This window comes from Danio rerio, chromosome 22, assembly GCF_052040795.2.
Source record: "Danio rerio strain M-AB ecotype USA chromosome 22, GRCz13ab, whole genome shotgun sequence".
NCBI lineage: Eukaryota > Metazoa > Chordata > Actinopteri > Cypriniformes > Danionidae > Danio > Danio rerio.
In genome coordinates, this window is record NC_141042.1 from 22590076 (window position 1) to 22603700 (window position 13625).

The following is a 13625-nucleotide window of genomic DNA, read 5'->3' on the forward strand; positions in this document are numbered from 1 at the left end:
TTTGTGTCTAGTCGCCACCTTTAGGCAACATTCAGAACACAGACGATGCCATGAAGTTCATGCTAAAATCATATGAACGGAACGCGACACCAGACCCATGGATTTACTCTCAGTTCATCTGTGTAAAGGATTTTACAGACACCAGAATAATCTTTGAATGTGTAAAGGACAGTATTGTCAGACAGACAATAGCACAGTTTGAATTGTCATAATGACAATAGCATAATTACAGCTTTTTGAGTCATCAATGTGGCAACAATTGGGTCACAAAACTGCTTGTACCCAAAAACAAATTTTGTGATGTATGCAAAGCTTACAAACATTGCAAATTATTTATTTTTGTTAAATTTAAATAAGCAAATAAAATTTTGTAATGTTTAACTTTATTTGTTGGTTTGTTTTTTGTTTAAATTCAGCCCAAATAAATTGTTCACAACCACTTAACTTAAAAAAAAAATGTTAATCCACAAAATCGTCTTTGAATCATTTTTTTCAATGCATGCAAAATCCAATAATATATTCATTACAATTAAATATATGATGTGAATAATTAAAAAGGAAAATTAATAAATATTAGTAAAAAATATAGAATGAAAGTAGTGGTCTCCTTTAGTTGTGACACTGCTGTTACTGTTTAACAAAAATCTATCATTTGGAAATAATAATCACTGCTGACTCAGCTTTTCTTCTTTCTATTTCATAAAGGTCTCCATTGCCATTTTTCAGTTATCAGAAATTGGTCATTTTAATGTCATAATTTTAATGTGACGCTTAAGTTTGCATCACTAATGTGACTTCCTTTATTGTTAGGGGATTGTACAAATAATTGAAAATAAATAGCAATTAATCTACATAAATAACACTGTAAAACCCAACAGCCAACTTTATCAAATGAAATGAGTGTAGTTAACTCAAAAATGACAGAAAATGAAATCTACTCATTTGAAAAGAGTTTTGAACTCAGTGTTGAAAGTAATGAGTTAATTAAATACCTCATTACTAAAATGGAGTAAGTTTACAGAATTCATATAGATTAGTTTAACTCAAATGGTTTATAGCAATTGGTTTCCTCAAAAGGTTTGAGTTGCCTTAACTTACAGGGTTTTACAGTACTCAGTTTGACTTTTCTTCTTTTATTGGGTTATACTGTGCTCAAATTGCCTCGTTTACTCAAGTGGATTAAGTTCACAGTACTCAGGATTAGTTTTTAAACTTAAATAATTTGTTGCAATTGGTTTCCTCAAATGATTTTAGTTACCATAACTTTATGGTTTTTACAGTGTAGTAATAATATATTCTAGTGTTAGTAATTTAGTTGACCCATTTCCATCTAAGTAACCTAATAAGAAAACAAAGATAGTAAAACTGCAAGTGTCAGTGTTCACTGATTTGAATAAATAATGTCAGGGCACATTTCCCAATAAATCACTTCAAACTATTATAAATGTCAACAAAAGTTACTTCAAATGCTTCAACTTCATCCGATAATTTACAAAGATTTTTCACATTACACTTTAAAAAATGTTGGAACGTCGCATTATGCATAACTTGTTTACATTTGTTATACCGCTTCCCTTTCCCCTTTTTTGTGTTTTGGCGCCACCTTTAGGCAAAATTCTGGACGTTGACGTAGCTAATCTAATAAGCCAGAAAAGATATAAAACTGCAAGTGGCAGTGTTCAATTATTTAAATAAATGATGGTATGGGACATTTCAACAATAAATAACTATGAACTATTATAAATGTCAACAAAAGTTACTTTTACACATACTGTTACACATTTCTCCTCATTGGTTCTCTTCTCCTCTTTCTCTTCTCTGCAACAAGCCTAGCGTGTATTATGCATAAAAAGCAGACTTTCTGGAAATATCAGTTATGCTAGTCAATAAACGTGACAAAAAGGAAAACAGCGTCTGAAAAAAAAAACTCCTTCAAGGTGTCACAGCAAGTGTTTATTTCTTCGAAAATATTGTTTTCATTTCATGCCTGAATAAAGGTGAGTGATTCTCTGTTAATTTAGTACTGCTGCAAGTAATTTTTATTTTGTGTAACACTTTACAAAACTGTTTGAATTTACACACTGTTACAAAAACAATGTCTTAGTTACAATATCAATGTGTTATTTAAATTTACAACAAAGCACTATGTGAACTAAACATTATTATGAACTATGATGATCTAGCCTAAATGTAAAATGTGACGAGTTCAGGCATGCACTAATCAAGAACTAACTTCCACTACAACATAAGACATGAGTTTATCTGTGAATAAAGAGTCGTTGGTTCAACCCTATCTCTGAGGGGGTGGGTGGTGAAGAACCGGTGGGTTATATTGGCTTATAACAGTAATAATGCAGAATATTATAATTTATGTTGTTGTTATTTTGTACTTGTAGTTTTATTCATGTTGGAACAATGGAGTATTACTGCTGCATCTGTTGCGTTTCTAAAGAAGACAGAGAAAAGTCTGCCATAGATAAGGAAATCAACCGCGTACTTGCTGAGCAGGAGAAACAACAACAGGCACAATATAAGCTGCTTTTATTAGGTGAGATGATTCTGTCATTGTTTTAATAGGAAATTTTATCTCCTGAATATTTCACGTATTTATTTTACTTTCTCACTTAATATATTCCTCACACACAGGAAAGAAGGAGAAAGTTGTCAATAATGAATAAATAAATTTAGTCAGGGCATTTGATGTGACAAAATACGTAAATTTCATATAACGTATGTGTTTACTATGCCATCTTTTTTGGACTTACATAATCTAGTTTAAGTGAATCTATAACTTTAAGAGGTCATTTTAGATGACTTTATTTCCCATCACTTGATTGTTAAAGCTTTACAATATATGTCAAATATTAAAATGATAATTATCTAAAAATATTACTAATGAAAGTGTTTTGACAAACCTGTAAAATATTTTACATAATTCAAGTTTACTTTATGATTTTTGAAAAGTTTTTTTTTTTTTTTAAAGCCCCTATTATGGATTTTTGAAAATGACCTTCTATGCAGTGTGTAACACAGCTCTAAGTGAAATAAAATATCCAGCAAAAACTTAAATCTGAAAGTGCACCATGTTTAAAACTATTGATTCATCTATAAAAGGGTCGATTCAGAGTGGTTTAAATGAATCGTTGGGGTAATGAATCTTTAGCCGTGCCAGTGTGACGTCAATACGGCACGAAGCCCCGCCCATTTGTTGTGCGCCCAGATCCTGGTAAATTTAAAGCCCCCAGCCCCACCCACAAGCACTGAAGAAAAAAAAAGAGGAAGACAAACATTGTAGCAGATCCCAGTTGAATCATGTCGTGAATACGCTGTGCTCTGAAGTGTGAAGGAAAGTGAGTGTTACTTTCCCTATCCAAAGATGAGGCTGTGAAGAGTCAGTGGTTGGGGTTTATTTTTGCAAAAATACATCAGCATTATAGCCTCAGCCTTGTGCTGTTCCTGTTATTTGACGAGTGCTTCAGTAATCTACATGCTTACAACGGAGGATTCGTCGGTTGTTTGTTAAAGGAAGGATCAGAAAAGACTACTGATGTATATGACTTTGTCAGAGCTTGACAGGAACTTTACAGTGCACAGTTCATGGATTAGTTTCTTCCTCCATTTCACAAGTGTAAGTAACTTAAGTGCGATTGAAATCGTTGCCTCCTTGTTTTTTCTAGCTTACAAAATGTGTATTTAATTGTGCTTTGTTACTTGTAACCGCTCCACGTGGCTTGTAGTGTATCAGGTTAACTTTTTATATTCACAAATCATGTCTAAAACCATGCGTGCCACTTTCTTTATGGATTTAAATGAGTTTGTGACCTCGAGATCCTCTGCCGTTAGTTGTTGCTATGGCCACCATCAGCTGTTTCTACACGTATGCGGCGATCATGTTACAAAATGTGTGTCATGGTTAAGAATAGAGAAATATGCTGATGTTTTAATGCACTCATGCATTGGGCTCACACATATGCTCTGCACTCTGACTACTTTAAAATTGTTAATAAGCTGTGGTGAGTGATTTTCTCTGTATCACGCTGAACGCAATTGCAACAAATTGGGACTGGGTCATCGGACCAATCAGCACAGATTAGCATTGTGCTAATAAGGGGTTTGGGAACAAATGAATCGTTAGGATAATTAGACCCAGATTATTGTATACTTACACAGTACTGATAGGATTCCACTGTGCATAAAAGGAAATGACTAAACCTGTTATGCAAACCGGTATATTTACAGATGTTTGTCGGTTTTTATTGCTGAAAACATGATCTTTTTTGCTTTAATTTAGGCACGGCAGATAGCGGAAAGTCAACATTTATGAAGCAGCTGAGGCTCATTCATGGAAAAGGATATACAGAAGAGGAGAGGCATTGCTTTGCAAGACTGATTTACCAGAATATCTTTCAAGCTATGCAAGCACTTATACGAGCAATGATCAAGCTAAAGATTCCTTACACCAGTCCACAGAATGAGGTGAACAATCGTTTTGTTTTTAATGTAACTTCAGAGCTTTTTAGAGATGAATAAAGACCAATTTATAATAACAGATATGGGTGGCGTTTGGATAGGAAAATACAAAAGTTAGATATTTATATTATGGACAAATATGGATTAAATTATTTATATATATTTCAAGTATTTTACACATGCTAAGAAAACTTTAATGATCATCATCATTTCTATGCATTACTTTTACAAATGGATTTAAGGAAGACATGGTGAAATTCACTATCAAATAAATGAACATGCATTGTTGTGATAGCAACACATTGTATAAGACTGAATGGCTTTGTTCTGCGAAAAAGACAGCCTGGATATACTTTGTACTGGTTATTACTTATAAAACATTGGTCAGAGCTAGGCGACGAGTGGTGCAGTGGGTAGCACGTTCGCCTCACGGTAAGAAGGTCGCTTGTTCGATCCTCGGCTCAGTTGGCATTTCTGTGTGGAGTTTGCATGTTCTTCCTGCGGTAGTGTGGGTTTCCTCCGGGTGGGTTTTCGTGTGGGTTTTCCCCCACAGTCCAAAGACATGCGGTACAGGTGAATTGGGTAGACAAAAATTGTCCGTAGTGTATGAGTGTGTGTGTGTGTGTATGTTTCCCAGAGATGGGTTGTGGCTGGAAGGGCATCCGCTGCGTAAAAACTTGCTGGATAAGTTGGCGATTCATTCCGCTGTGGTGACCCCGGATTAATAAAGGGGCTAAGCCGACAAGAAAATTAATGAATGAACGATCAGAGATAAAATTTAATTCTTTAAGAAACCAAAAATGTCTGAATGAAGCATACAATAACCTGCATAATATTCAGTGACAAACTGGTCCCAGACAGTCAAAAACAGCAGCGAGACAGGCAAGCCAGCCCGATGTCATAAGGAAACGTAACTACTAGGGATGTCCCGATCAGGTTTTTTTGCGATTGAGTCCGAGTAATTTGATTTTGCGTATCTACCGATACTGAAACCCGATCCGATACTTCTATAATACATTACAAAAAGAATAAAGAAGAGCGAAGAAACAGATCCAGGATGTTCCTGTTTTTTTTTTATTTAATTCACTTTATTTTAACATACAACAACTTTGTTAACAGAGCACTTCTGTGAGGTAGCTTGAACAATCAAGTAATAAATAACATCAATCCCTCACTTTTGGACTTTAGTGCAGCAGTAATTATAAAAAAAAATCTAATATTAAAACAAATAACTCCTCAACTTAAAAATATCCAGTCGGCAATCCCGTTTATATATCTAACAGTTTACCATAGCAATGTTGTCGTCATCAACTTTATAATACCTCCAGACTGCAGACATACTCACGCTTTCCGCTTTAAGCTGCTTTCGTGTTCTACTTTGCCAGCATTTAACCAATAGTGTCTCTGCAGCAAAGTGATGTCATGCTGCATGTGTTGCTGTTTCTGTGTAAATTCAAAAAAGAGGTCAAACTCTGTGTCAGTGCAAATCTATAGATGTGTTAAAAAATTATGAAAATATATAAACACACACACACACACACACACACACACACAAAAAAAAAAAAAAAAAATATATATATATATATATATATATATATATATATATATATATATATATATATATATATATATATATATATATATATATTAGTTAAAGTCAGAATTATAAGCCCCCTTTGAATTTTTTTTTTTTTTTAAATATTTCCCAAATTATGTTTAACAAAGCAAGGAAATTTTCACTGAATGTTTGATAATATTTTGTCTTCTGGAGAAAGTCTTATTTGTTTTATTTTGGCTAGAAAAAAAAAGCAGTTTTAATTTTTTAGTTTATATATCTCACAGCTTACCATAGCAATGTTGTCGTCATCAACTTTATAATACCTCCAGACTGCAGACATACTCACGCTTTCCGCTTTAAGCTGCTTTCATGTTCTACTTTGCCAGCATTTAACCAATAGTGTCTCTGCAGCAAAGTGATGTCATGCTGCATGTGTTGCTGTTTCTGTGTAAATTCAAAAAAGAGGTCAAACTCTGTGTCAGTGCAAATCTATAGATGTGTTAAAAAATTATGAGAATATATAAACACACACACACACACACACAAAAAAAAAAAAAAAAATATATATATATATATATATATATATATATATATATATATATATATATATATATATATATATATATATATATATATATATATTAGTTAAAGTCAGAATTATTAGCCCCTTTGAATTTTTTTTTCTTTTTTAAATATTTCCCAAATTATGTTTAACAAAGCAAGGAAATTTTCACTGTATGTTTGATAATATTTTGTCTTCTGGAGAAAGTCTTATTTGTTTTATTTTGGCTAGAAAAAAAAGCAGTTTTAATTTTTTTTAAAAGCCATTTTAGGGTCAAAATTATTAGCTCCTTTAAGCAATTTTTTTTGATAGTCTACAGAACAAACCATCATTATACAATAACCTGACTAATTACCCTATCCTGTCTAGTTAACCTAATTAACCTAGTTAAGCCTTTAAATGTCACTTTAAGCTTTATAGAAGTGTCTTGAAAAATATCTAGTCAATTAATATTTACTGTCATCAAGGCAATGATAAAATAAATCAGTTATTAGACATGAGTTATTATAACTATTATGTTTAGAAATTTGTTGAACAAATTTGTTAAACAGAAATTAGTGAAAAAAATAAACAGGGACTCTAATAATTCTGGGAGGGGGATCCTCCAGATCAGGACTTGAATAAATAAATAAATATATATATATATATATATATATATATATATATATATATATATATATATATATATATATATATATATATATATATATATATATATATATATATATATATATATATATTCAAGTCCTGATCTGGAGGTAACGTGCGATTACCAGCGAGTCTGAAAACATGTGATTGGGCCTGATTTCCGATAACGTGATTGGATCTGGACATCCTTAGTAACTACTTCACGTTTGATCAGTTTAGTGGCTAATTTGTATGAATTCATACAATTTCAGCTGTACAAAAACACAAGATTTTTAAAAGGAGGCATTCCCCCTAAACCAAGCCTCATTGAGGGATGAGCAAATCTAAAATGTAAGAAAGAGATTGTACAAATTCATAGGTTTTTGGTTAATATACCTGTTAAAGTAATCTTTTTTTACAGCTTAGGTCATCACCGTGATCAAAATGTAAACTGTGATAAAAGCTTTAACAATTATAAAAAATAAAAAAAAAGATATCTTTTCATTCATTTTCATTTATGTCATCTGTGATATTATTTCATCTGTGAAAATAGATTTATGCTCAAAGAATTCAAAATCAAGAACCAGAAATGGTGACGAAGTTACAAAGACATTATATAGAAGCTATTTGTCATCTATGGGCAGATGAAGGCTTTCAGACCTGCTACAAAGACGGCGGACAGTTTAAGCTGGACTCCACTAAGTAGTAAGTCTTAGCATTTATTTTTTGTTTCTTTTATGCTGCTGACAAGTCATGCGATGAATGTTTAATAATGCATAAACAATTGTGCAATTACTGTGCTTTCATAGGCTATTCAATAGCACAAAGTATAGCTGGTAATTAAAGTGATGATTATGATAATATCATTGATAATAATAATAGCAAATGTGCTTTGTTTTTTAAATAGCTTCATTGATAACTTAGACCGCATCGCAGCTGATGATTACATCCCTACATGTCAAGATATTCTCCGTGTCCGTGTGTCTACAACTGGCATCCTAGAGTACACTTTTAGTGTCCAGAAGATTATACTCAGGTACGACAGCCAACAACCAAACCAAACAAATTATGGAATTCTGTCATGTCATGTAAGTGTTTAGCTACTATGTTATTGAGAATTCAACAGAACGTAATAGAAAAAAAAACAGAAGAGGAATTTAAGGGTCTAATCCAGGCCTGTCAGAATGTCAGGAGCAACATTTATTTTTTTTGAAAAAGAGGTACTTTTCATATATCAAGTGCATTTAAATTGAAAAAAAGTCATGATACTGACCCATGTTCATCTTATCAAAACATAATGTATGTTACAACATAGGCTTATTATGAAAACGTGCAAATTACAGTATGTAGCCAGAGGTGTGTACATGTATGGCTGCATTTAATTTTTTTAAATAACCGTTATGGGGCAGTATGAAATTCCTCTTTGAGCTTACCCACTGACCGCTTACCTCCGTATGGACAGCTTCCCCGCTGTAACCAGTTTGTCTTGTTAGCTTACCATGTACGTTGGCGGACTTGAGACGTAGAGAGAAGTTGACCACGACAATGAAAAACAGTTCCAGAAAGTGGGTAAGACAAAAATAGAAGCTAAAACATTAAATAAACAAGTAAATAACAGTGTGAGAATGTGGTAAAATGTGGTAAAAATCAGATGAGGGCTTTCTTTTTCTGGATTGCTTTTGAAAATTGTTGGTTGTGCAGTGTGTGGGCGGGTCAATCAATAAAATTGGTTGGATCTGAGGAAGGAAGAGGGTGGGTCAGACGATTTTTCAGTCAGTTAGTCAACCAGTCAGTCAACAGTGGCCTCTGGTGGGTTTACGTGAGAACAGCAGGTGCGAATGGCACTCGTGAGAGAAATTTGAGATCTGAAAAAGCGTACACAGGCGGCTGCTCGTGGATTCGAGACAACAAAAACTGCAACAAAAAAAAAAGTACCACCTGGGACATATTTTGCAGTCTTCAGAAATGTATATAGAGGTAAATTTTTAGAATGAGTCTGGGTTGGCATGTTAACAAATACTTCCTTTTTCAGGTGCTGGAATGGCAATCCGTTACATATATCTGTATATGTATGTGAACACACACATAAAAATATACGTGTTTGTGTGTGACTACTTACATGTTTAATTATTGTTATAAAAATATCTATATTTGTCAATACTACATCCCTGAAATGAGCTAGCTATATCTCTTTTTTATTTGAATCTCCCAATTATTTATTAATTTATTTTGTGTAAATTAAACTATAGTATAGTTAGTATTAATATAACGTTAAGCAATTTCTTACAAAATATCATTTTCTCTGATATGACCCTCAACCTACAAAAACTTTACAACTATTAAAATGAGTTTAGATACTTTACCCACCTCTTGGTCTGATCCAAACTGAAATGAGGATCTTTGTCTTTCTGTCCATTCAGGTTTGTAGATGTTGGGGGTCAAAAATCAGAGAGAAGGAAGTGGATTCATTGCTTTGAGAATGTGACAGCGCTCTTATATGTAGCTTCTCTCAGCGAGTATGATGAGGTGCTGATGGAGAACAGCAGAGAGGTCATTTTCTTCTCTCCTTTTTTCTTTTGTGGCCTAAAAGAAGGCACCTTATGTATAAATATCAAATATTCCCACAATATGAAAAAACAATTATTATTTACTGATTATATTACACTTTTGGAATAATACTAGCTTTTTTTTAACATATGCGTTAATTAGTGGTGGCGTATTCTGCTGTGGCGACCCCACACAGAAATAAGAGACTAGGTCGAAGGAAAATTAATGAATGCATTAATCAGTACTTACAAATACACATATTTCATAATAAGTGGTCTTAAAACTGCATCTAAAAATAAAGTACAAAGTTCTTATTGTATTAATAGTGTATTGCATAACATTTCTGGTGCTACTGAAGTGGGATACGATTAAGGTTTGAGACAGATTTGTTAATAGTGGGTTTAGGTTTAAGGAATGGGTCACCAGGGTGGTTAAAAGTGCAACTAGATGAAATTACATGCAGATACATTTTAAAATATAAGCACAATGTAAAACAGTGTAAAAAGTATATAAGTACAATGTAAAACCATGTATGTTTATAATAATTCACTGGTTATTAATTCTGCTGTTGCTAAAAAATTCCATGATGTTGTATGTTGTATGATGTACCCTCCAATTCTCTTTGCTTCTAGAATCGTATGAGAGAAAGTTTGTCTCTGTTCAACACTATCATCCACAACCCGTGGTTTACTAAAACCTCAATCATCCTCTTCCTGAATAAAACAGACATCTTAGAAGAGAAAATTCAGTTCTCCGATCTAGTAAACAACTTTCCTGAATTTGAAGGTATAGTTTAGTGCATATTAAAGTAAAAAGGAGCATTTTGTGTGATATTTTGTTAAGTTTCTCATTCTTCTGTGGTTTTGGCTCCACTTTCAGGCAAACGTCAGAATGTTCATGATGCAATGGTGTTCATCAGAAAGCTCTATGAAGAAAAAACACATTGCCAAGAGACAAATACCTGCAGAAACATTCATTGTCAGTTTATTTGCGCCATGGACACCACAAAAACCCGTGAACTCTTTGATTATAGATCAGAGATATTGTCCTTACTGAGAGCCTAAAGGAGTACAAAACTTTATAAATCACGATTCCTGATTATGGGTGGACGCCTTAGAATTGTGCATTAAAAAGCTTTGCTCTTGTTAGATCTTGGACAATTGTGTACTTGCTGTCTGTGCACAGGCTTTCAAGGGGTCGAGACCACAAGGGTGAGTGTTGGGACATGAATGATGGATAAAGTGAGAGCGTGTGACACGTGTAACTAAATCTCACGAAAAAATGTGGTCACACTCTTTACAGATTGTTGTGTTAATTAAATTTATACACAAAAATTTAACATTATATATGAGTCTCAAAACCCTTTTGGATGAGGAACTGCTTTCTTTCGGCATTCCTTCACATCTGCAGCTGATGTCAGAACAGCCGAAACGGTTGCTCATTCACCAACGGCATTTTAGAGCTGTAAGGTCTGAAGAGATGACAAAACAGGTGAGTTTGCTCAAATTTTAAGATTATAAGGCTGAACAGCATGAAATGCCATCTGTCTACAGAGATTTCCCAGTATTTCTCTGTTGCAATCGGGGGATCACAATAATAAACACAGAAAATGTCAAAGCAGCACAAACACTAACAGATTACTGTTGTGTTTGTGATAAGGAAAAATGCTAAACACATGGGGCCATTTCTTCTTTTTTTTTTTTTACTGGACTAGTGTGTAGTAATGAAAACAGGAGACTCATTACAAACAGATGGCCAACCAAAAAGTAACTCAGGGCCAACACAAAATACATACATTCCTAATATGCAAGTCCCATCTCACGCTCAATACACTACAATTATACGGTATAATAAATACAGAACTGCAACATACAAAAGAAAGAGATTGACTTAGAAAGTGACTTACCAGTTTTAATGATTTGATCAGTTGTAGTTCAAAATTATGCTGGGTTTTTCCTCGCCTGTAAGGGCTTATTATGCGGTCTCTTTCACCATTTTGTGGATAGACAACATCAACCTTCTTTGGTCTGCTCAATGAAAGGCTAATGGTTGCCCACGCGCTGTCTCTCAGAAATTATAAATATTTTAAAATAGGCACTATCCTTATAAATAAACTGCATAGTTGCAATCTAAAAAACTACATTCTTGCATAAAAAACGTCAAAAGTACATAATGTTATCCAACAGCCAGTGGTGTAGTCGAGGCCATACGCATGTATACGCAGTATGCCTACTTTTTTCCACAAGCTGTTTGGGTATTATGACTTCCGAGGATCAATAATTGCGTAGACCCTCAGCAAAGATGGGGGACTCGAGTCACATGACTTGACTTGAGTCAGACTTAGGTCACAAAATTAAGGACTTGAGACTTGCTTGACAAATATCCAAAAAAGACTCGACTTGATTACAAACAAGACGGCTAATCAAAGTTTATACTATTTAGTCTGACTCAGTGCTTGCCACACATACGATACTTTACTTGGGCGGGCCGTCTAAGTATATTTAGTGACACGTTTTTTTTACAATTATTATCATTCTTCTACACTGTTGTGTATCCGCCTATATTAACCTAACATCCGCGATTGTAGAGGAAAATCCTCTCTCGTTACTCGTTTAAACTGGCTGCAAATATACCTTTACCATTAGTAATCAAACCATTAGCCTTCTTTAAATAATCTACACATTTAAATCTTGTAAATATGATTATTTATGAATATTTTTCGAGATATTCTGTTTTTATTCCTTTTTCTGTCATTTGTTTCTCATTTGCTGTATATTTTATTAATTTGATGATGTCATTAGGCTAATACATAGGCTATTTTATATACATATCTAAATGCTTTTGCATTCAAGTTTGCTTTGAACTTGAAAGAGACGCAGATTTGGCCTGTCAGCGGTGCTCATTGCTCCTGAATAGGTAAGAGAAAGTGGATGTCATTTAAATTTTTTTTTATTTATTTATTTTTTTTACTTTAACCCATTGAAAGTAAACAGTGTAGTCAAAATAAATGAAAGTATTGTAAAAAAAAAAAAAAAAAATATATATATATATATATATATATATATATATATATATATATATATATGTTTTGTTTGTCGTATAGATAACTATTTATGTGATGTGGATAAATGGTGTGTTTCAATCCGGCTACCACCGCAAGTATATTTCAAACCTGTAAGAAGCACTAATAGTATTGTATTTGTATGCTAATGTTTAACGTTTACACTTTTGACATGTAAAGGGTTAGGTTTAATAAAAAAAAGATTGCATTAAAACAATGTTAAATGCTAGGCTATATTCCAGTGTTTTTACTCGTATGCATCTTTTTAAAAACAATTTATCGGGGAAAAAATGAAGAATTAAATTCTTAAGAATTAACAAGAAACCATTTCAGACCATTGATCTCAAAACCTGTCTGTAACGTGTGGGAAATGGGCTTTATATATTATCTGGAATCTAAAGTTTCAAAATTGCCTTTAGAGTTCATTCTTAGCAATTTATATGACTAATCAAAAAAATTTTTATTGAAGTTATTGAAATGTACAAAATGTCTTTGAGGAAGTTGATCTTTACTTTTAATATAATAATGTTTTTTGTGATAAAACAAAAAAATATATATATAATTTTGATTCAATAATTTTTCCCTAAAAAAATTTACCTGTGCACTTTAAGATTGGTTTTGTCATTTAGGGTCTCATTTAATTAATAGTATAATACAGGGGTGGCCAACCCTGTTCCTGGAGAGCCACATTCCTGCAGATTTCAGTTGCAACCCATATCAAACACACCTGCCTGTAATTATTACGTGGTGTTCAGGTCCTAATGAATTGGTTCAGGTTTGTTTGATATGGGTAGCAACTA

The 13625-nt window shown here is 33.2% G+C and overlaps 1 protein-coding gene across 1 annotated transcript; it reads left to right on the forward strand.

Moving 5' to 3' along the window:
* Positions 1–1918: 1918 nt before the first annotated feature.
* On the forward strand, positions 1919–11093 carry gna15.3 (guanine nucleotide binding protein (G protein), alpha 15 (Gq class), tandem duplicate 3). The gene is made up of 8 exons (NM_001446846.1): positions 1919–1997; positions 2397–2548; positions 4292–4476; positions 7771–7922; positions 8125–8253; positions 9638–9767; positions 10397–10550; positions 10644–11093. The coding sequence occupies exons 2-8, from the start codon at positions 2416–2418 to the stop codon at positions 10826–10828; spliced, it is 1068 nt and encodes a 355-aa protein (NP_001433775.1). The 5' UTR covers positions 1919–1997; positions 2397–2415; the 3' UTR covers positions 10829–11093.
* The last annotated feature ends 2532 nt before the right edge of the window (positions 11094–13625 follow it).